Source organism: Rhamphochromis longiceps, linkage group LG17 (genome assembly GCF_057381845.1).
Source record: "Rhamphochromis longiceps isolate RC_006_pf linkage group LG17, R_longiceps_female_GT1.1, whole genome shotgun sequence".
Taxonomy (NCBI): domain Eukaryota; kingdom Metazoa; phylum Chordata; class Actinopteri; order Cichliformes; family Cichlidae; genus Rhamphochromis; species Rhamphochromis longiceps.
Window position 1 is genome coordinate 163,688 of NC_140573.1, and position 24,279 is coordinate 187,966.

At 41.6% G+C, this 24,279-nt stretch overlaps 1 protein-coding gene across 2 annotated transcripts; it reads left to right on the plus strand.

Moving 5' to 3' along the window:
* Positions 1–11,997: 11,997 nt before the first annotated feature.
* Positions 11,998–24,055, plus strand: LOC146648947 (purine nucleoside phosphorylase-like). 2 transcript variants are annotated; one of them, XM_085386512.1, is made up of 7 exons: positions 11,998–12,133; positions 14,653–14,816; positions 14,906–15,009; positions 20,003–20,178; positions 20,270–20,460; positions 23,212–23,417; positions 23,865–24,055. In XM_085386512.1, the coding sequence occupies exons 1-7, from the start codon at positions 12,099–12,101 to the stop codon at positions 23,919–23,921; spliced, it is 933 nt and encodes a 310-aa protein (XP_085242638.1). In that variant the 5' UTR covers positions 11,998–12,098; the 3' UTR covers positions 23,922–24,055. The 2 variants fall into 2 exon arrangements, with proteins under 2 accessions (XP_085242638.1, XP_085242639.1); XM_085386513.1 differs by lacking the exon at positions 23,865–24,055 and having other exon boundaries at positions 23,212–23,713.
* The last annotated feature ends 224 nt before the right edge of the window (positions 24,056–24,279 follow it).

A 24,279-nucleotide genomic window follows, 5' to 3' on the forward strand; every position in this document is an offset into this window, starting at 1 on the left:
CGCTGAAAAGAATTAGTGCAATTCAGAGCACGTGCCCATTCGGCCCGAGGCGACTTGGCGGTAATCATTTGAGGTGAAGGAAGGGGTCACCGCATGCTTTGCTGGCCACTGAAGAGTAACTCGCATGACTTTTGCAGCTCTTCAGCAATTTGCAGCTTTCAAACAGGAAGTGAGAATCCTCTCAATGAAAAAAACCCCAGCAGCATCATTGTCCACAATGAAGGGTCTGCACCGGCGATGTTGGGTCTTTGCTCTTTGAATACGGCGAAGATGGCCTTCCAAAAGACGTCCTTCTGGCCCGGGTGCCGAGCGCTGCGTCCTTCAAATACAGGGCGGGGGTTAATAGGCAGGCAGATTTTCATCGCTGCGCTGAAAAGAATTAGTGCAATTCAGAGCACGCGCCCATTCGGCCCGAGGCGACTTGGCGGTAATCATTTGAGGTGAAGGAAGGGGTCACCGCATGCTTTGCTGGCCACTGAAGAGTAACTCGCATGACTTTTGCAGCTCTTCAGCAATTTGCAGCTTTCAAACAGGAAGTGAGAATCCTCTCAATGAAAAAAACCCCAGCAGCATCATTGTCCACAATGAAGGGTCTGCACCGGCGATGTTGGGTCTTTGCTCTTTGCATACTGCGAAGATGGCCTTCCAAAAGACGTCCTTCTGGCCCGGGTGACGAGCTCTGCGTCCTTCAAATACAGGGCGGGGGTTAATAGGCAGGCAGATTTTCATCGCTGCGCTGAAAAGAATTAGTGCAATTCAGAGCACGCGCCCATTCGGCCCGAGGCGACTTGGCGGTAATCATTTGAGGTGAAGGAAGGGGTCACCGCATGCTTTGCTGGCCACTGAAGAGTAACTCGCATGACTTTTGCAGCTCTTCAGCAATTTGCAGCTTTCAAACAGGAAGTGAGAATCCTCTCAATGAAAAAAACCCCAGCAGCATCATTGTCCACAATGAAGGGTCTGCACCGGCGATGTTGGGTCTTTGCTCTTTGCATACTGCGAAGATGGCCTTCCAAAAGACGTCCTTCTGGCCCGGGTGACGAGCTCTGCGTCCTTCAAATACAGGGCGGGGGTTAATAGGCAGGCAGATTTTCATCGCTGCGCTGAAAAGAATTAGTGCAATTCAGAGCACGCGCCCATTCGGCCCGAGGCGACTTGGCGGTAATCATTTGAGGTGAAGGAAGGGGTCACCGCATGCTTTGCTGGCCACTGAAAAGTAACTCGCATGACTTTTGCAGCTCTTCAGCAATTTGCAGCTTTCAAACAGGAAGTGAGAATCCTCTCAATGAAAAAAACCCCAGCAGCATCATTGTCCACAATGAAGGGTCTGCACCGACGATGTTGGGTCTTTGCTCTTTGCATACTGCGAAGATGGCCTTCCAAAAGACGTCCTTCTGGCCCGGGTGCCGAGCGCTGCGTCCTTCAAATACAGGGCGGGGGTTAATAGGCAGGCAGATTTTCATCGCTGCGCTGAAAAGAATTAGTGCAATTCAGAGCACGTGCCCATTCGGCCCGAGGCGACTTGGCGGTAATCATTTGAGGTGAAGGAAGGGGTCACCGCATGCTTTGCTGGCCACTGAAGAGTAACTCGCATGACTTTTGCAGCTCTTCAGCAATTTGCAGCTTTCAAACAGGAAGTGAGAATCCTCTCAATGAAAAAAACCCCAGCAGCATCATTGTCCACAATGAAGGGTCTGCACCGGCGATGTTGGGTCTTTGCTCTTTGCATACTGCGAAGATGGCCTTCCAAAAGACGTCCTTCTGGCCCGGGTGACGAGCTCTGCGTCCTTCAAATACAGGGCGGGGGTTAATAGGCAGGCAGATTTTCATCGCTGCGCTGAAAAGAATTAGTGCAATTCAGAGCACGCGCCCATTCGGCCCGAGGCGACTTGGCGGTAATCATTTGAGGTGAAGGAAGGGGTCACCGCATGCTTTGCTGGCCACTGAAGAGTAACTCGCATGACTTTTGCAGCTCTTCAGCAATTTGCAGCTTTCAAACAGGAAGTGAGAATCCTCTCAATGAAAAAAACCCCAGCAGCATCATTGTCCACAATGAAGGGTCTGCACCGACGATGTTGGGTCTTTGCTCTTTGAATACGGCGAAGATGGCCTTCCAAAAGACGTCCTTCTGGCCCGGGTGCCGAGCGCTGCGTCCTTCAAATACAGGGCGGGGGTTAATAGGCAGGCAGATTTTCATCGCTGCGCTGAAAAGAATTAGTGCAATTCAGAGCACGCGCCCATTCGGCCCGAGGCGACTTGGCGGTAATCATTTGAGGTGAAGGAAGGGGTCACCGCATGCTTTGCTGGCCACTGAAGAGTAACTCGCATGACTTTTGCAGCTCTTCAGCAATTTGCAGCTTTCAAACAGGAAGTGAGAATCCTCTCAATGAAAAAAACCCCAGCAGCATCATTGTCCACAATGAAGGGTCTGCACCGGCGATGTTGGGTCTTTGCTCTTTGCATACTGCGAAGATGGCCTTCCAAAAGACGTCCTTCTGGCCCGGGTGACGAGCTCTGCGTCCTTCAAATACAGGGCGGGGGTTAATAGGCAGGCAGATTTTCATCGCTGCGCTGAAAAGAATTAGTGCAATTCAGAGCACGTGCCCATTCGGCCCGAGGCGACTTGGCGGTAATCATTTGAGGTGAAGGAAGGGGTCACCGCATGCTTTGCTGGCCACTGAAGAGTAACTCGCATGACTTTTGCAGCTCTTCAGCAATTTGCAGCTTTCAAACAGGAAGTGAGAATCCTCTCAATGAAAAAAACCCCAGCAGCATCATTGTCCACAATGAAGGGTCTGCACCGGCGATGTTGGGTCTTTGCTCTTTGCATACTGCGAAGATGGCCTTCCAAAAGACGTCCTTCTGGCCCGGGTGACGAGCTCTGCGTCCTTCAAATACAGGGCGGGGGTTAATAGGCAGGCAGATTTTCATCGCTGCGCTGAAAAGAATTAGTGCAATTCAGAGCACGCGCCCATTCGGCCCGAGGCGACTTGGCGGTAATCATTTGAGGTGAAGGAAGGGGTCACCGCATGCTTTGCTGGCCACTGAAGAGTAACTCGCATGACTTTTGCAGCTCTTCAGCAATTTGCAGCTTTCAAACAGGAAGTGAGAATCCTCTCAATGAAAAAAACCCCAGCAGCATCATTGTCCACAATGAAGGGTCTGCACCGGCGATGTTGGGTCTTTGCTCTTTGCATACTGCGAAGATGGCCTTCCAAAAGACGTCCTTCTGGCCCGGGTGACGAGCTCTGCGTCCTTCAAATACAGGGCGGGGGTTAATAGGCAGGCAGATTTTCATCGCTGCGCTGAAAAGAATTAGTGCAATTCAGAGCACGCGCCCATTCGGCCCGAGGCGACTTGGCGGTAATCATTTGAGGTGAAGGAAGGGGTCACCGCATGCTTTGCTGGCCACTGAAGAGTAACTCGCATGACTTTTGCAGCTCTTCAGCAATTTGCAGCTTTCAAACAGGAAGTGAGAATCCTCTCAATGAAAAAAACCCCAGCAGCATCATTGTCCACAATGAAGGGTCTGCACCGACGATGTTGGGTCTTTGCTCTTTGAATACGGCGAAGATGGCCTTCCAAAAGACGTCCTTCTGGCCCGGGTGCCGAGCGCTGCGTCCTTCAAATACAGGGCGGGGGTTAATAGGCAGGCAGATTTTCATCGCTGCGCTGAAAAGAATTAGTGCAATTCAGAGCACGCGCCCATTCGGCCCGAGGCGACTTGGCGGTAATCATTTGAGGTGAAGGAAGGGGTCACCGCATGCTTTGCTGGCCACTGAAGAGTAACTCGCATGACTTTTGCAGCTCTTCAGCAATTTGCAGCTTTCAAACAGGAAGTGAGAATCCTCTCAATGAAAAAAACCCCAGCAGCATCATTGTCCACAATGAAGGGTCTGCACCGACGTTTGGCTTTCGGGCACATCACTCCACAGATACTGCCCTGTGTATGTTAGTGGAGAACTTGAAGAACTTGCTGGACAAGAGTCCCTGTGTTGGAGCTGTATTTTTAGATCTGAAGAAGGCTTTCGACTCTGTAAACCATCAGATATTGTTGTCCAGATTGACTCAGTTTAATATCTCCAGTCAGGCTCTTCAGTGGTTTGCCTCATATCTCTCACACAGGAAACAGTGTGTGGTGTTGGATGGGGTTAAATCTCCATATTTAGACTGTGGTACAGGGGTTCCTCAAGGATCTGTTCTTGGGCCCTTATTGTTCTTTCTTTTTATCAATAACTTACCTGAAATCTGTCCAAATATATTTGCTCAAATGTATGCAGCTGATGCAGTTATATATATGCAAGCAAATATTGTCCAGCAGGTGGCAAAAGATCTTACAGCTGCTTTAGCATTAATGCATAGCTGGCTGGAGGACTCATGCCTAATGTTGAACACCTCCAAAACTGTCTGTATGTATTTTTCAAAACGCCCCTTAAACTTGAAGCAGTCAAACATATTCCTGGATTGAGTAGAGCTTGAATTAGCTCCAGAATTTCAATGTCTTGGGGTCATTCTAGACCCAACATTATCCTTCAAGAGTCACATAAATAAAGTGTCCCAGGTACTTAAATTTAATTATCGAAATTTTAATCATATACGTAATAATTTAAATATGAATGTTGCAAAAACTTATTTTTACTCAATGATCATCTCTCATATGGACTATTGTTTGACGTCCTGTTCACTTGCTTGTCCAACAACACTTAAAACTATTGAAAACATTTATAAAAGAAGTAACTACTTGACAAAAAACCGACTTCCCACCACCACTGTCATGTGTTAAAAAACATAAATTACTGAACTTCAATAACTTAGTGAAACAGTTCATTGGGCATAAAGAAAGCTCAGACAGGACCACTCGAGCTACAATCCGAGGAGACTTGTTTATACCCCACAGACGGACAGCATTTGGGCAGAACGTCCTCTCTGTTAAGGGTGGCCATCTGTGGAACAGTCTTCCTCAACCCATTAGAGAATGCTCTACACTCAATTTGTTTAAGGGAAAGGTTAAAAACTAGTTATGGACAAATCAAGTGTGTGATCATGTATGAGTTGTATAGTTTTAATGTTTTATTTGGGAACAGAATGGTGTGTATGTGTAAGTTTGGTGATGGAGTTTTTATTATGAATGAATGATGAATTTTTATGAATTATTATGTCTATTTTTTATGTTTAAGGACAACAGATGGAAATTAGCCTTTGGCTATAATCTGGCATGTTTACATTCATGTAATTTTTTTTTTTACATTTATGTTCATTAACATGCACTGTCCTAAATAAATAAATAAAAATAACAGCAAATGAACTGTACAACCGAAAATGTAAACGCTATTTATGGTCTCCTCAGAACAATGATAAGAAAAATAAACTGGGCCAATATGGCATGTTTGTTAAATGGTAAAAATGGTAAATGGCCTGTATTTGTATAGCGCTTTACTAGTCCGTCGGCAACCTTCCGATTACAAGGCAAACTCCCAACTCTTGAGCCACGATCACCCAACAATACAGAGATACACATGTCAATGTGATCTCTGGTCTCCCACTCAGAGACACAGGTCTCCGATTGTCCAGCATTCAGACGGCTGCCTGAGGACACTATTTGTGTGAGAGAAAATCTGCTCACACAGATATGTAGAGCAAAATACTGTCAATAAGGCCTTGGATTAACTGGCTGGACACAGAGGACATCGAAATGCAGCTGATTGAACTGAAAAGATTGACTATGTGGGGACAAAGGTTGCAGATCTCCGAACGCAGTCTCTGCAATGTTCTGAAGACAATTAAACTTGTCAGGTAGTGATGTCCAGCTGGTGAAAATGCAAGCACAGCTATGGATTCCAGCTGCGTTCGGAGATCTGCAACCTTTGACCCCACATAGTCAAGCTTTTCAGTTCAATCAGCTGAATTTCGATGTCCTCTGTGTCCAGCCAGTTAATCCAAGACAAATCCAGCAGCTCATTAAAGTTTTCTAGTTTGATCAGAAAAGATAACATTGGTCTATACATGCTGGACTGGGACAAATAATCAGTCCGGGCATTTTGACTAGAGACCGGCCCACCAGGTATTAGGAAGAGGAAAAGCCATAAAGTCTTTGAATGAAAACAAATGCTTTTGTGACAGTGATGTACACTGTCTTGTTGGTATATGTATGATTTGTATACATTTTACGTCAGATAAAAACTTTGGTTGTAAGATTAAGATAATAATTTATTAAAAGCTAGCTGACAGCTGGTAACTGTGCAGGGGCGGGTCTAGCAAACCTTTGCCAGGGGGTCAGGTAGGGCATTAACAGGGAAAGGAGGGCACAAAGAAATTTAGATTCAGATTCAGAAGACTCTTTATCCCCGAGGGGCAATTTAGAGACTGACTTTGCCAACCGTACATACAATACACAAACATCACATTGGGGAGACAGGTCAGGCTAGGTAGTTGGCCGGTCAGCCGCATGAGCAGCGACCTGGAATTGAACAATGGGAAATACACAACATCAGGAAAAACAACGAGAAAAACGAACTCCCCCAAGACTGAGCTCCAACAGGGAGATCAGTTTGACAACAGAAAAAACAACTCTGCGCATAGCACATGAAAAAACTCTTAATACACCACAGAAACACATGACAATCGGCATGGATGGGTAAAAGGTGAGAGACAGCCAGTTTAGACAGCACATCTAGGCCTGCAGCATATGCGCTGGTCCCCTTTGATCTACCGTTTGCATCGGGAGGGAATAAGCGTCGAAGGCATTTGGAAGGAGAGGGGGGATGAGTGTATATCTGCATGTGTATATGTGTGTTATCATGGTTCCGAAAAGGTGTCTTCAATGTCTTACAGTCAGACTGACCCAAGCCCAGGCTTGTCGTTGAGAAGAGGGTGTCAATTACATTCAGGGGCCAGTTGATCAAATCCATAATTCGTCTTTTATGTTTTAGAGAACAGATTGTGAGAGAGTGTTCCAGGGAAAAAGTAATAGACGAGACTAGAAAAGGACACAAGACGCTAAGCAGGAAAGATAAGGGAAGGGAGAGGTGAAAAGTGTGACTGCCTTCACCAAGAGCCATTCTTGTCCTCATAGAAAAGGATCCTGGTTTTATTTGTCTCAGAAACAGTTCATAACTTCCCTTCAACTCATTCATGTCACCTAAAAGGTAAACCTGTTTCTCCATCACTTGTTCAGCTCTGATGATTCAGTAAGGACATCTCCTGGTTTCATGTTTCCGTCTCACCAGATAACCACACAATATCATGACCAGCAGCTTTTACAGCTGGGGCTCCAGCAACAACAACAGCTGATCAAGCTTAAACGTGCTGCTGTTGTTTAGCGTGAAATCCGCTGGTTTCCTCTTTCTGGCGCATAGTGAGCGATAAACAAGCAAGAGAGAAAAGCCGATCAGCTGATCAGTTTTATGATTGAAGTAGCAACAGGAGAGGGAGGAGGAGAGAATGAGAGAAGAAGATGCAGCTGACAGCGTAAAGATGCAGAATAACTCCAGCTTTGTGTCTTTTTTTCATTCTAGCTGAAGTACGGGAAAAACGGTGTTCTTTTTCAGCTCAATACGAAACAAGTAATATTTTCTCTGAATACGAGACGATTCACCGAAACTCAGTCATGCTAGCTAGTACGCAGTACAAGTTATTGTAACTGACTGTAAAAAGTCAGTACAACGAAAATAAACTACACCTAAACTTGATTTATATCTGACCCAGATGGACTGCAGGTCATAACTTCTTACCTGAAGTTCAGTTCACCTGACACTCGCACCGGTGGCTGCCTCAGGTCTCTCTTCCTCCCCATACCCTCATCCAACCGCTGGACGCTGTGGAAGCTCTGCCATAGCCATGACCAAACAACTGAGTTATTTTTACACATCAGACAGCATCTGGCCAATCCACCACTTTTCATTGTTTATATGGTTACAAAAAACAAACAAAAAAAAGCCTCCACATCGGCCCATAAAAATGAAAAATCACCACCGGCCCATCGGGCAAGTGCCCGGTATGCCCGGTGGCCAGTCCAGCTATGGTCATGCCATCAGTAAACCCTTCACGTGCCAGCGATGGCACGTGTGCCCAGGGATGCCCTGGTCTTTGTTATTACAGATTGCTTTCTTGGAACTCACATACAGTTCTTGGTATTTGGGATTGGGTGCTTGGAATTAAGATAATGTTTGTAATATTAGAGATTGCTTTCTTGGAACTGAGATACAGTTATAATAATACTAATACTAATACTAATAATTATTATTATTATAATTATTATTAGGGATGGGTATCGAAAACCGGTTCTTGTTGAGAACCGGTTCCCACTGTTTCAATTCCTTGGAATTGTTTGCCATTTTTGCAAACGATTCCCTTATCGATTCCAGTCGCCACGAATGACGTCACCACGTTGCGGAGCGTCATTTACCTGGCAGGAAACATGGCGGCTCAACGCTAAAAAGTTTGGTTATACTTTACAAGAATGGATGACAACAGGGCAACTTGCAATACTTGCAAAGTAGATACTTCATTTAAGGGAGGAAACACTACGAATATGCAAAAGCATTTGCTCACAAAACACGCGACAACCTTAAATGAATGTCGTGTTTTTAATTCCGCTCCAGACTCGTGAATTTCAACCCAGCAGCAGCGGTAACGTTTGCACGTCCTCTCCCGTTAATGCGGCAGGTAAATAATCAACTAACAGTGCATATTATGTTAGCGCAATCTGCCTTATCTGCCATTGCTGTGCGTTTAGGTGACCATGATGAGAGAGACAGAGTCTGGCTGGCGCTCGCTGGCAGTTCTTGCTGCAGTCTACCGGTAGCGTCTCCTTTCAAGCCAGGATGGACTAATGTTACCGAGCAATGACTAAGTTTGTGGTCAAAGGCTTGCACCCATTTGCCACAGCAGATGCCCCCGATTTTCGGTAAGTGAATGTGTTTAATTGTAGGCAGGGACATTACTGGATATTCTTGTGTAATTGCTACAGAATAATTTATGTTATACTTTGTTATTGCTACAGAAGAATATTTATTTTATTATTTTACATTTACAATTTTTTTCCCCCGGGGTCCCTGTGACACCACATTGAAGAGCCATAGGCTGGATCTCTTAAAATCTCACTGCTGGGTTTGTAAGGCCATGTTACTCCTAAATTTCTATCTTGTTCAAAGAGAAGATATAAAACAAAGTTCTAAGCTAATCGACCTTAGTGTTCTCCTTTTTTAAAAAGAATCGATAAGAGAATCGATAAAGAATCGAATCGTTAAACAGAATCGAAAATGGAATCGGAATCGTGAAAATCTTATCAATACCCATCCCTACTGGTACCTGGTACTTTTTCAGATCCAAACGATCCGAGCAGGTATTAAAATGTGATGTCGTCACACTGCATGACACTGATTTGCTGGTCAGTAGTGTCACTCAATGAATCATGAGAGCTTCTCATTCACGAAAGTCAAAACCGTCATCTTTGAAACCCAGCAACGAGGGAAATAGCTCCCAAAAAAAAGAAATGCGGTGATCCTTGAGTCTGACGAAAAGCCACAGACCAAGCAGTAGGTATATTCTTGCCTAAATGTCCACCTTTAGTCTTCGTATCGCACATTATTGACGTCGTGGGACGTGCAGATGCATTGCTATGTTGACAAGCATGCACACAAGGTAGTACTAGGTTGTAATGGGAAACCAGTCAATCCAAGCCAAGTTGTGGTGATAAGGGGGTGAGTCGATCTGAGTAGCTGCTAATTGATAAGGGCCTTGAGATTGTTTATTCCAAGGCTTTGTTACCCAGTTCCGGATAATAACAGTTTTTCTGGAACTGTTGTGCAGCTAAACTGGGCCAATTACAAATTGAAACTTTACCCAGGCGGAATTCAGCAGTGTAGGGACTAACGCGTTATTAAGTAATGCGTTACAGTAACTACGTTATTATTGTGATAATGAGCACGGTAACTAGTTATTATGCCAAAATCAGGAACACGTTAATCGTTACTGGGATTTAGATAGGCTCGTTATTCATTACTTCTTGTGGTGGCTATCGTGGCGCATCCACAGATTCATTAGCAAGTGGTGGAGGCCAGCAGGTGGATGAGGGAAAGGTGAGGCAGGAGGAGCAGAGACCCGAGGAGTCCGAGTGTCAGGTGAACTGAACTTCAGGTAAGAAGGTATGACCTGCAGTCTGTCTGGGTCAGATATAAACTAAGTTTAGGTGGAGTTTATTTTCGTTATGCTGACTTTTTCGTACTGGGTACATGCTTCACAAACAAATGGGGTTTTTTTTGGTCTTGCAGGGCTTCTTGGCACAGCTCCTGTGGTACCACCGTGGGTAAATCTTGCAACCAGTGTGAATTAGACAAAACAAGGTAACATGAGTATTTTGTTAAAAGTGTTATACAAATAAGTATGTAAATAACAATCTTGCAAAATACTCAGTCCACCATTCATTACAACTTCTGAATGACATCCACCAAGTCTGAAGCAGAAATAGTATTTCAGTGACAAGATATAGTCCACAATCACTTTTTGGCAGGTTGAAAATGACATATTATCGGTATTAATGTTCTTTTAAAAGTTATTCAGCAGTTCTTGGAGAATGTTTGGGATATAATATATCACATGTAACCCTTCTGGAGGATATCCAACAATTTTGAAGCAGAAATATTGTTTCAGTGACAAGATATAGGCGGCAATCACTTTTTGGCAGGTTGGAAATTGCATATTATCAGTTTTATCGTTCCCTTAATGGTTATTCAGCAGTTCTAAGGGACTGTTTGAGATATAATATGTCACATAGGACCCTTCAGAATGACATCCACCAAGTTTGAAGCAGAAATAGTTTTTCATTAACAAGATATAGGCCACAATCGCTTTTTGGCAGCTTGAAAATGACATATTATCGGTATTAATGTTCTTTTAAAAGTTTTTCAGCAGTTCTTGGAGAGTGTTTGAGATATAATATGTCACATAGGACCCTTCTGAATGACATCCACCAAGTTTGAAGCAGAAACATTGTTTCAGTGACAAGATATAGGCCACAATCACTTTTTGGCAGCTTGAAAATGGCATATTGTCAGTTTTATTGTTCCTGTACAAGTTATTCAGCAGTTCTTGGAGAGTGAATGAAATTTGACATTTTATGCACTTTTTGGCAGGTTGAAAATGGCACATTATAGGTATTAATGATCCTTTAAAAGTTATCCAGCATTTCTTAGAGACTGTTTGGGATATGATGTGCCACATATCATCCTTTTGGATGATACCCAACAAGTTTGAAGCAGAAATATTGTTTCAGTGACAATTTATAGGCCACAATCACTTTTTGGCAGCTTGAAAATGGCATATTGTCAGTTTTATTGTTCCTGTACAAGTTATTCAGCAGTTCTTGGAGAGTTTTTGGGATATAATATATCACATGTAACCCTTCTGGAATATATCCAACAAGTTTGAAGCCGAAATATTGTTTCAGTGACAAGTTATAGGCCACAATCGCTTTTTGGTAGCGCTAAAATGCCATGTTCTCAGTCGTTATTCTGAACAAACAAGAAAGAGTCATGGTGATACTGGCACAATAGGTCTTTATTGTTTTAACTACTATTCGACAGTCTTATAAAAAATATGAACAACGAGAGTAGACATACTAAACCTGTAGGCATTAATTATTCCGTGTAGTCATTCGTGACTGCGCTACACACTGAAAGCAACCTTCTGATAAGCGCCATAATTCGGTTACAGGAAACGTTAAAGCTCCATAAATGCATACCTTTGCCTAATAACGAAGGCATAAATGTGTTTGGTTTTTTCCCCCCACGTTATATCAGTTGCTCGGAAGTAGCTGGCAACACAAGTAATCCGGGCGCTGCAGCTTTAAGCAGCTGCGCGCGCTCCCGCGGACGGCAATCAGTTTCTGGCAGACAATCACTTTTTGGCACAACACCGGCACTCTGTGTAAGCCCCGCCCATCCCCTTCGAAATGTCTTGACGTCAACGCGCAACACCCCCTCCGCACTCCGTCCACCCAAGCAGAAGAGTCTCTATCGGCGGCTTTAACTGGCGCCATCCACGGGAAGCACCTGTGAAAATAAACACTAAACGGGACCTTATCGTCGCCATCGTCGGATATGGAAGCGGCAAACCCCTCCAGCAGTCAGTGCAGGTAGGAATGACAAGGCTGGATGTTAGTGAAAAGAGCCTAATGATTGTCAAGGCCACTACGCTAATTGGAATGTGGACGGTGTTGAAGGGGGTCTAAAGAATAAATCCTAAGATTTACATAAAGCATCTTGTGCGTTTTGAGAAACGTATAATGAAGGCAAAAGTGACAGGACGCTTATTTCTGAAGATTAGACCAGCCAATGAGGGTTTTCCTCTTATGAAGTGAGCTTGTCGTAATATGACAGGTGGAAGCCTTTACCTACAGCGTGAGGGAAGAATAACCTGCATTGTTAATATATAAAAATGCAAATGTCATTGCTATCTATCGTAATGATCTAGTCAGACTGGTTGCACGTTCGCCTACTTTACAGGCCTGTCTTGTGTGTCTAATTCAAAGCCTGGGGCTTAGCAACTACCGCGACTAGTCAAGCTGCCTTTTGTGTTTTCGGGACTTTGTGTTCGGAATGCCAGAAATATGTGGCAGTCAGGCTTCAGAGCCTGAATACAAATTTCCCGCAGCACCACGGACAGCTCCACACGATACCAGCCCACCAGTTCAAGGGAAGGAGAGCCCTTACAAACTCACTTCCTGCTTGCTGTTATATAATTGAACATAATCACAAAGTGAGCTCAAAGACAAACGTAACCTAGATAAACATTGAGCTCAATTGAAAGGCAGGTAGGAGAAAAATCGAAATAAAATGTACTGGCTTACTCATATATTACTCTATATGTTGCTAGGTGTAGGTGTAAGTCTAGGTGTAGCTGTGAAAAACTACTGCCACAGGACTAAAAAAAAGTAAGTAACATCCAGGTGTTATTAGCTCTACAAAAGCAGAAGGCTTTATAGAGGTTCTGCTTTTAAGATTCTGCTCTGTAAAATTAGAAGCTAGTGTAGAGGATGACACAGAAAACAGCTACTTTAACTTATTGCAACTAAATTTGGTTTAGTTAATGAAACATGGATTGTACTGAGTTTTTCACAGTTTTTTTTACAAGCTGTCATTTTGACATGACTTTAAAATGCTAACTCATAGTAGACACTGTAAGGTTATTATGTAATTTAAAAAACAGGATAATCTAACAGATTAACACCATCATACAAAGATGGCTAAACATCAAGTTCTTATAATTGTTATTTGGTAAGTCTAGTTGGCCACTCAAAAGTAAATTCATCTTGTTTATGGGGAAAGTTTACTTCCCCTTAAATAAAAAGTTACAGCAGAATTACAGAAATGAGAGCTGTCATCATGTTCTTGCTGAATAAGAGATGGTTTTATTGCTATGCTACATATTATACACCCCTGCTGATGTCTCCATGTTTCCATTGCTTGGGTTTATAAATCACTGATAAAAAAAAACATGCAATGGTTAAATAACCTGACATGCTGTCATTTATTCTCCACCTTCTAATCCAGCAGACCTTTGTACAGTCATGTGTTAATCTTCCTGACTGGTGTTCTTGTACAAAGCTGAAAATTACCACCTGAAGAATTAGTTATAGAGCCACGATTGCAACTGACAGACTGGATAATGATTCAGTTACTTTCAGTTTCTTTCTTCTGGATAAAATTTTTGATGCATAGACCCTTGATATATTTGGCAGCTGGCCCACTTTCTTACTTCATGGAAATTTTATGACTTTGACTGAACTCTCCATCACAGTTGCCAAAACTTCTACTGTTGCTAAAATAATTCCATGCTAGATTTTTAGCAAAGAAAAAGGTGGAATATGGAAAAGATAAGCCAGAACATCTAATTCTAATCAAATATAGCATATATCTTAGATAGGATTTCTAGAGTCTTTGGGCTTTCCCCTGCTTCAGCTTGATCTGGTAAAGGCCACAGCCTGAAGTGTCCCTGTATTTTAACAACAAGGCTTGACTTGAGGCATTGAGGGAACATTAACAAGGTTATAGCTTTACTACCACATTTATAACCAGAATTACAGACTGGTTCAGGCTTTATATAATGTAGTACCTTGGGGCATTCCCAATCAAATCAGCACCCCTGAATTATAATTTGCCTGGTGCACTCAAAATAGCAAAGTAAAAGCCCTTCAGTGTGTTGCACCCTGCATCATTGAATCATATTTTTACAGTGTTCATTTCTGTGGGTTTTTACTCCCACATTTCTCCTCCAGATGATCTTTTCACTTATTTTTAACATCGCTGTTGCTGAATAGTGGGTAACTCTACCAGTGCAACCAGTGAGACAATGAGCATTAGCTTTACATGAGTTGTGGAAACTTTGTCATCACAAAGGGACACACTTTAGCTGGATAGACAGGTCAGGCTAGTTGATCCACACAGGAAAGCCTTAACTGAACAAAACTCATTAATCTTTCTATTTTTTAGAGTTCTGACTTTTAATGATTGCCTATAGAAGTTAAAAGAACTTTCAGTTGAAGCTGTTCTGCTGGTTCTTCTGTTTTCAACAATGTCTTACTTTTGTATTCTCAGTTAAAACTGCACATGTTGACTTGATATTGTTTATGTTCCTTAACACTTTCATATACAGTTATGAAGACTATAAGGAGACAGCGGACTGGCTGCTTAACCGTACAAAGCAGCGTCCCAAAGTGGCCATCATCTGTGGTTCAGGCCTGGGCGGTCTAGCTGATCTGCTGGAGGAGAAGATAGTGTTCAAATATGAGGATATTCCATGTTTTCCCACCAGCACTGGTAAGCGGTTTCCTAAAACTCATTATTACTGTCTGGACAGTGTGCATATTCATGCCAGCAATGGCTAATGCTACGCGTGTGCTGTGCAGTGCAGGGTCATGCAGGGCAGCTGGTGTTTGGCAAGCTGAATGGCTGCGAGTGTGTCTGTATGCAGGGGAGATTCCATTTCTACGAGGGTTACAACATACAAACGGTAAGCAGCAGTATGTAGAGATAATCTACTGCTTGTGGTACCTTTTATTACCCAGATTAGACCACCTTTTTCTTTTCTGATGTCACATTGGCTACAGCCATCTTATATAGAATGTATAGTTATTTCACTCTTTATTTCACTCTGGGGGCGATCGTGGCTCAAGAGTTGGGAGTTCGCCTTGTAATCGGAAGGTTGCCGGTTCGAGCCCCGGCTTGGACAGTCTCGGTCGTTGTGTCCTTGGGCAAGACACTTCACCCGTTGCCTACTGGTGGTTTCAGAGGGCCCGGTGGCGCCAGTGTCCGGCAGCCTCGCCTCTGTCAGTGCGCCCCAGGGTGGCTGTGGCTACAATGTAGCTTGCCATCACCATTGTGTGAATGTGTGTGTGAATGGGTGGATGACTGGATATGTAAAGCGCTTTGGGGTCCTTAGGGACTAGTAAAGCGCTATATAAATACAGGCCATTTACCATTTCACAATAAAAATAAGTAATAAATTACCAATATTTAAACTGGTGTTGTGGGATTACAATTATAAATAGCTGCAGTTCTAAGAAAATGTTGGTTCCACACAAAGCAAAAGTTCAACTATTTCAGTCTGCAGTAAATACAGAGACATGACTGTTCTTAATCATCTAAATAGCAGTGAGGCTAGTATGGCTAAAAACAGTCATGTCTCTGATATGAGTTTTATATTTGTTACAGCCCTAGCAAGTCTGTGTGTTGTGTGGGTGTGTTTTTCTCATCCAGTAGTTTAGCTTCCACCCAGCTCGCCCGAGGAGCCAGTGGACAGCTGGCTTTATTCAGCAATCAGCCACCTAGTGAAGAGCTGGTTAGTCAGTGTGTGGACCAGTCTCGTGTGGGGAGCTTTAGTAGCGTATTCTGCTTATGTTAAGAAAGCTTGGTGTTTTCTTTGAGCTACTGTGAGTAGCAGATACCTGGTGTTTACTCTTTGGGATGTAACCTGATAGGTTTGTAGCTTGAACCTATTCGCTGGAACGTTAAAGACAATATAATTACACAGCAAGCAAAACATGAAGTAGGCACCAAAGTTCTCTGGTTTACTCATGCATGAGGGAGACCTGCCTAGAGCCAAGTGTCGTCCTACCACTTGACCTCCATCAGACTCTCAGCCAGGCTCCCCACAGCACTCCTTTTATTGTGGTTACATGAATATGCATAGGGTCATTAACATATAGCATCTTACATAGGTATACATGTGAACAAAGAATACTGTGTGTGTGTGTGTGTTTGTGTGTGTGTGTGTGTGTGTGTGTGTGTATGTGTGGTACTGCTGATCAAAGGGTCATATAACATCCTTGGTCAGGAAGAGGGTAGACCCCCCCCTCACCCTAGATGGTTCACCCTAGATAACACGGTGAGGAAGTCCAGCAGTTCATCTAAACAAAAAGCACTTAGACTAGAACAGACGTAGCTACGTTAATCCTACCATAAAACAATAAGACAAGGTACGACCTCTTCCCATGCTCCCAGGATGTAGGTGTGGAATACACACCAAGCCTTTGTGTCCTGCTAAAGATCACAGTCCTATCACTACACAATTGATTATACACCTCTAAGAATATATGGTTAAATATTTCTAAGCATAAATGACAATCAACAATACAAAACCTAACATAACCCATTATTTGTCCACTTCCATACTCTGCTCTGCTGGGATTATATTTGATCTAACTGCATTTTGAATGGCTTCCATGTGAAAATGTGCAAAGATAGACATTTATTTGTTATTGCTTTGCCTCATGAGCAGCTTTCTGTCACAATTTCTATCCCAAATTACAGAAGAAATCCAGTAACGAAAGAACAAGACAAATAAAAAGCAGTCATCATTCAGAGTTTTCATTAAAAAGGTTATTATATGCATATGGGACTGAGACTCTGGCCCGGCACACAGTCGAAGTGGTGTACTCATTTCACATTCATATGGTGTAGTCGTTCCCTCAGCAGAACATTCAGGGGCTTCAAGACTGTATCAATCATGTTTCATAGAATAGTTTCATAACTCATGAATCAGCATTATTGTGCTGTGAAAAAACAAGCAACTCTGGAACAAATACAACATTTCCATTACACAACCCAACTCGCTTCTGTGTCTTGAGACCTTGCTGATGCAAACGATGCACTGTACTGTAGAATTCAGCCAGCAGTTTAAATTCTGACATAGTCAGTCACACTGAGAAAAACATGCAGTTCAAACTGCCTTCAAAATAGATTGTTGCTCTTTAAATTGATGAGTCAAAATCAGACTTTCTTCCATAAAGCTTATATTCTATGAGAGAACGCTGTTCTCTAAGACAATTAACCCTCTCAGGCTCAAATTAAACTTTTTGTTGCTAATGCACAGCCTGCAGTGGTACTTCTGAGTAAAAAAAAACCTCATAAAATATGTATGTGGGTTAATCAGGTTGTTAGTTTTTAACTGTTGCAAATCGGCAACGCCTGCCTTGAGAGGGTTAAGACTTTCTCCCAAATAGCCTAGTGATTTTTAAACGCTTACATAGAATAGAATAGAATAGAATAGAATAGAATAGAATAATAATAGAATAATCCTTTAATTGTCCCAGAAGGGAAATTTGGGTTTATGACATCAAGGATCAAGGATAGGTACAACTTGAGGTAACAATTTACCAAGTTTGTAGAATGATCAGCTGAAGTGCTGAGATGACAACCAGTGTGTCACATTGGATTGCCCTTTGGCCTGTGGAGACTGTATGCTGGTTTGACTTTTATTACCCGCTTTCACATGCCATATCCACATAAAATTCTCCATATGACCCCCCTGAATCAAAAAGACACATTTTTTTATAGTAACAGAAGGTCAGATGCTTTATAGTCCTCTTATATCCAGTTAGAAGTATAGACAAACAACATTTTAAATGTCTCTAGATGAGTCGTCTGCATATGCCACCCCCCACCTATGCCATCTTAAGTAAAATTTTCTACTACAAATTTGCTTTTCTGGCAGAATGTACTGGACTTTGTCCTGTGTTATGGTCCTTAAGCCCTACTTGGCAACCTGAAAAAAATAAAGCCAAGATAACATTAGATGGGATGTTTTTATTAACCATGTACAGTAACTGCATGGCTCAGTGAATGGCAGTGACACTCTGTTGGTTGTCCACACATTTTAATTGTTCCAGTGCTTGCTTTATGACAGAATATCTGCCAAATTAAAGACACGCTTATCACAACTGTCTTGTGGTTAGGCAGATCAGCTATTGTTACCATGGCAATACACTCATCTGAAACATTTAGTATAGTAAACATTACACCAGCAATAATAAGTGCCTGTAATTGATTACTTTGTCTTATACAATGAATATGTTTTTTTAGAAGAAGTATTCCACCAAACCTTATATCATTCGTTTGCTTTTAGAGGTTCTGCAGTCCTGTTATTACACACGGCTCTGCTTAAATTTTGTCCATGGAACAAAGTTTGTTGTGGGCTTATAATATGCAAATCCTATATCAAGCATACCAATATTCCAAAGTGACAGCACTGACCTTATCAAGGTAGCAAGCTACTCGATAACATTTCTGCACTAACTAGCAGAGCACTTTCATAGGCAATTCAATCTCTAGGGGAATGTGAAATAGAAAAAAACAATTTCTAAATGTGACTGCAGTGAAAAGTAGCAACAGTCATTTATGGGCCATCAGTTGCCATATAAAGGTTAGCACAGAACCACGACTAGGGATGGGTATTGATAAGATTTTAACGATTCCGATTCCATTTTCGATTCTGTTTAACGATTCGATTCTTTATCGATTCTCTTATCGATTCTTTTTTTTTTTTTTTAAAAAAGGAGAACACTAAGGTCGATTAGCTTAGAACTTTGTTTTATATCTTCTCTTTGAACAAGATAGAAATTTAGGAGTAACATGGCCTTACAAACCCAACAGTGAGATCTTAAGAGATCCAGCCTACGGCTCTTCAATGGGGTGTCACAGGGTCCCCAGGAAAAAAAATTGTAAATGTAAAATAATAAAATAAATATTCTTCTGTAGCAATAACAAAGTATAACATAAATTGTTCTGTGGCAATTACACAAGAATATCCAGTAATGTCCCTGCCTACAATTAAACACATTCACTTACCGAAAATCGGGGGCATCTGCTGTGGCAAATGGGTTCAAGCCTTTGACCACAAACTTAGACACTGCTCGGTGACATTCGTCTATCCTGGCCTGAAAGGAGACGCTACCGGTAGACTGCAGCGAGAACTGCCAGCGAGCGCCAGCCAGACTCTGTCTGTCTCTCTCATCATGGTCACCTACATGTACAGTAATGGCAGGTCTTGTAATAAGGCAGATTGCGCTAACATAATATGCACTGTTAGTTGATTATTTACCTGCCGCATTAACGGGAGAGGACGTGCAAACGTTACTGCTGCTGCTGGGTTGAGATTCGCGAGTCCGGAGCGGAATTAAAAACGCGTGTCATCGCGTGTTTTGTGAGCAAATGCTTGTGCATAATCGTAGTGTTTCCTCCCTTAAATGAAATATCTACTTTGCAAGTTGCCCTGTTGTCATCGGTTCTCATAAAGTATAATCAAACTTTTGAGCGTTTGAGCCGCTTAGGCGCCGTGTTTCCTGCCAGGTAAATGACGCTCTGCAACGTGGTGACGTCATTCGGGGCGACTGGAATCGATAAGGGAATCGTTTGCAAAAATGGCAAACGATTCCAAGGAATTGAAACAGTGGGAACCGGTTCTCAACAAGAACCGGTTTTCGATACCCATCCCTAACCACGACTGTACCACACATGCGCAAAAACCTACAGTAATAAAAATCTTACTGACATCAGTGCATAAAGAAGCTGGCACTTTTATAATGTTTGCTTCATATGATGAATTGTTTGCTTTGCTATTATTCCCAGGTTACCTGTAACTCCCTTCTGTAATTTTCTGACAAACACTGAGACCATAAAAGAGTGACAGCTGCTCTCTCTGAAGCATACAATTTTTATCTTTCCAGGTGACTTACCCAGTGCGAGTCTTCTATCTGCTGGGTGTGAGCACTCTGATTGTGACAAATGCAGCAGGAGGACTCAATGACACCTACAGTGTGGGAGACATCATGCTCATTAAAGATCACATCAACATGCCCGGATTTGCAGGACAGAACCCTCTGTGTGGGCACAATGATGAGAGGTACAGAAACACTCAGGCAGGGCAGTGAAAGGAAAATCTGTATCTTATACATTACTCCTGTGTCTCATTCATGCATTAATTATCCCTGCAGGTTCGGAGTGCGGTTCGCATGCATGTCAGATGCATATGACCGTGACCTGAGAGCCCTGACCAGAAAAACAGCAAAGGAACTGGGCTATGACAGCTTCCTGCAGGAAGGGGTATACTGCATGTTGGCTGGCCCAACATATGAAACCATTGCTGAGTGCAAACTCTTTCAGATGCTGGGGGCTGATGCTGTGGGTTAGTACAGCTCCTTCATCCTCAGTTCAGATAGTGCCCTTTAAAAAGGTACCATAAAGGGTTAAAACTTCATAACAGTACATCTACAAGAGCCACCATACATACATTAAAAAAATATACGGAGAGACGAATTACTTTGAAGATGTACTGACAGCAGTTAAATTTCTGCAGTAATATTACCCCAACAGTTGGAACTAGTGGAAGCTAACCCATATGGAAAAGATATATATAAATCTTATAAAGTTTGTATCTGTCAGGAGTGAAAACAGATATAAGATCCCTTGAAAAATTATATAAATGAGACTTGTATGTTTTGGATACTTACTAAAATAATATATAAAAGTAATGAGAAAGTGTCCACTTTCATAAGTAAATCATATAAGCCTTATATGATTCACTATATGAAGTAGGCCACATCTTATGCAAGTCTTTTACAAGTTTTCACTATTTCTTTTCCATATGGGAAAAAAGCATCAGTTTTCACCTGATTCATTGGACAGTGCAAAAACAAGCTTATGTTTGACAGAGTTTTCCTGTCTGGTTCACTTGTCCGATATTGAACCCCAGACTTAAAAGTACACAAGATATGATGGCTTAACTAAATTAAAGACCTAAAAATGACTTCAAAATCTATGCATGCAAAATGTTGTTTTGTATAAAGGATAGTATTTTTCATTTGGTCCTCCTAGTGATCTATTATGTATTATGTATGAGTCTGTATTTGTTACTTATTTGTTCAGATCATTGACAGACCAACTTGGCACCTGGCTCTCCTGTTATTATTACATAACCTCCACTTTTTACAAAGTCATACAGTATGAATGACTTTGCAATTCTTCACTCTTGAAAACGCTTCTTCTAATTCCCCTGTTTTTTTCTCCCACACTTTTTTTTGCACATTATGTGGTAGTATACAGTTACACACAATTATACTGCACAATACTTTTGTGTTTTTGAAGGTGAAGTTGGTTTAAATACAAGCTCTGTTTTCTTATTTAAATAATTCAGCTCCGTGGTTAAAATAACAATTTATACATGCAGAGTCTACAAGTCAACAGTAAATGGTTTGGATTCAGGCTATGAGTGGGACAAATCAGAAAAACTATCTGAGTAGTGTTATTTGTGATTTGTTGTTATGAGGTTTATGTTACGTGATTGGACTTGCTTATTGTTTGCCTTCATTACAGTTTTATTCACTTGTGCTCTTTAGATCCATCCATGAATAAATTCTAATTCTAAATAATTTGGTGGAGATCAAACTGGGAGCCATAACACTGCCTCCCAGTTTACTGTGCTACTTCCTCTCAGTTTGTTCCCTCACTACAAGAGATATTACTGAACCAAGAACACATCATAGAGCTCATATGATTCATTTCCACCTGTGCACATGGATCAAGTACCCTGACTTTCTTTAATTTACACAGATAATAATGCCATTAAATTTTACTTTCAAATTCAAACCAATAACTCCTTTCCAACACTTACTGCTCCACTTAAGGGGCATAACACAAGACACCTCATCACTAAATCAGTTTTACGTGCACCTTTTTCAGTACCAACTTGAAAAATCAGCTATCATCAGAGATCATTGTTTCATCCTTGTAACCACCGGTTCACATCATATACATCACAGCATACACCCTCTTACTCTTTTTTCACTGTATAGCAATTGATGTTTTGTTTGTGTTATTATGTATCATAATGTGATTTAGACTTTCATGTCCTACAAAGCAAGAACTTGATATAAACCAGTTTTAACTACATCAGATCAGTTACAGTAAATGTAGCATGTTTAATGGTAAATATTTTCTGTGTAGTAAAATTGGCAGAAAAAGATGATACATTTTGAAAGTTGTTACCTGGGTTCATTATCTTTTTGAGTTTTACTATAGTTTACTTTTACATATGTCAGTTCACAGCCAGAGTAGTTTCTAAATTATAGGAAAATATGCCATTTATGACAGAATAGTTATTATAAGATAGCTAATAAAAATGAATATCTAAGTTCATGAACTTTCACTGCCATAATCCTTTTAAAAAAAATTCAACAGGACTTCAAATGACTATATTTAAAACTGAAGGATGACTATCACTTGACTCTGCAGTTAACTGTAGTTCACCAATGCTTTATTGGTTTGTCTGTCCCATAACTTTACTATTTTGCCTCACAGTAAAACAGGCAGCTAAAAAGCCACTTTATGCTACAGACGCAGCAACAAATGGCAGACAAGTTAATTAGGATCTTAAATACATCATACAACGATAAGAAAATGACTCCAAATGAATTCTTAATAAGCAACTGTTTGCTAAAACATTGGATATACCTATGTTTATTTATGACTTTAATAATAGTCATATTGGCTTGTTTTGCTGCTCACAGGAGGGCCACTATCACAATTTTTTAAAACTATCTTAGTACTACTTTTACACTTAAGTTTAAGCCTATTTGTTATGGCATGTTCGTCGTGTTCTGTGAGGTGTTAGCCGTATTTGGGTTGGTAACTACACATTTATAAGAGAAAGCCAAGCCATGGAGATTAATTAAGCGGGGATTATCTAATAGAAATTGCTGTAAAGTTGCATTTTGTGAAATGAAGGATCCTGTGTGTTTGGAGACTGACCTATACCACAGTGCTGAAGTCAAACCACCTTTTCTTTTTAACGTGTCTCTTTCAAGGTTCAGTACTAACTGAGATGTAAAGGAATGTTTTTATGTACTCAATTAAATGTCAACCTCTACCCTCTGTCTAGGTATGAGCACAGTCCCGGAGGTGGTGGTGGCTCGTCACTGTGGCACACGTGTCCAGGAGGACGTGGCTCCTGACCGTCGCTTACGTGTCTTGGGCCTGTCCCTCATCACCAACAAGGTTGTGACAGATTATGAGAGCAATGAAAAAGCAAATCACACAGAAGTGCTGAAGACTACTGAGCGCAGGACTCAGGACCTCCAGAATCTTGTGAGCCGCCTCATAGCCAAGCTCTAGTAATGAATGAATGCCGTGATGTCAGATATAAATCACTCACTTTCAACCTACCACAGATGTAGACAATTTTGTTGTCTACATCTGTGGTAGGTTCTCTCAGCTATCTTTACTTCCTTCTTACTTTGGAATAAGTAGCTTTGGTGTGCCACTGTTTCCTTGTGGTGACAAACTGTTTTGCTGCCTGCCTGTTTGTGTTACTCTGCATTTCCTAGTTTCTATTTTGTACAATGTATACCTTTCCAGTGTACAAAATATATACTTAAATACAATTTATACCTTACATTATAACATTTTGAGTCCTCCTTCCTCACTACCTCACAGTAATGACATCATGACTTTTATAAATAATGTATTTATTACACATGCTAAGTAACGACAGTGATGAATAATATATTATTATTCTTGTTCTTCTATCTATAGAAGAACAAGAAGCGGCTACAGCTGTTCAAAATCCCACAAGGCTGGCCGACAAGATAGACGATGGGCAGGGCTGTGAGTACTCAGACTGTGTTTTTTTAAATGCAATATGGATAAGATCTTGGAGAAGCTCATGGCTCTGCAATATGGATAACATCCTGAAGAAGAACAATGGGAATTTAGAGACCTGATGACCAGTGACGGCCATTAGACCTACTGTAAAATTGGAAGCAGTTTGTATATTAGTACTAATCTTAATGCTCACAGGGGTCAATTGGTTAACTTTCCTGATTATTAATTTTAAATTCTGACAATAGGTTGTGTGAATAAGCAGAGCAATTTGCAATTTTTTGGGATTAACAATGTATCTGATTCTGATCATTAATATAAAATACTACAACAACTAATAATAGCAACT

Excerpts from the sequence above, each read along its gene's own strand:
- LOC146648947 (XM_085386512.1), top strand. The coding sequence starts at position 12,099 with ATGGAAGCGGCAAACCCCTCCAGCAGTCAGTGCAG. Across the intron at positions 14,817-14,905 it reads ATGTTTTCCCACCAGCACTG|TGCAGGGTCATGCAGGGCAG; the intron begins GTAAGCGGTTTC and ends TGTGCTGTGCAG. Across the intron at positions 15,010-20,002 it reads AGGGTTACAACATACAAACG|GTGACTTACCCAGTGCGAGT; the intron begins GTAAGCAGCAGT and ends TTATCTTTCCAG.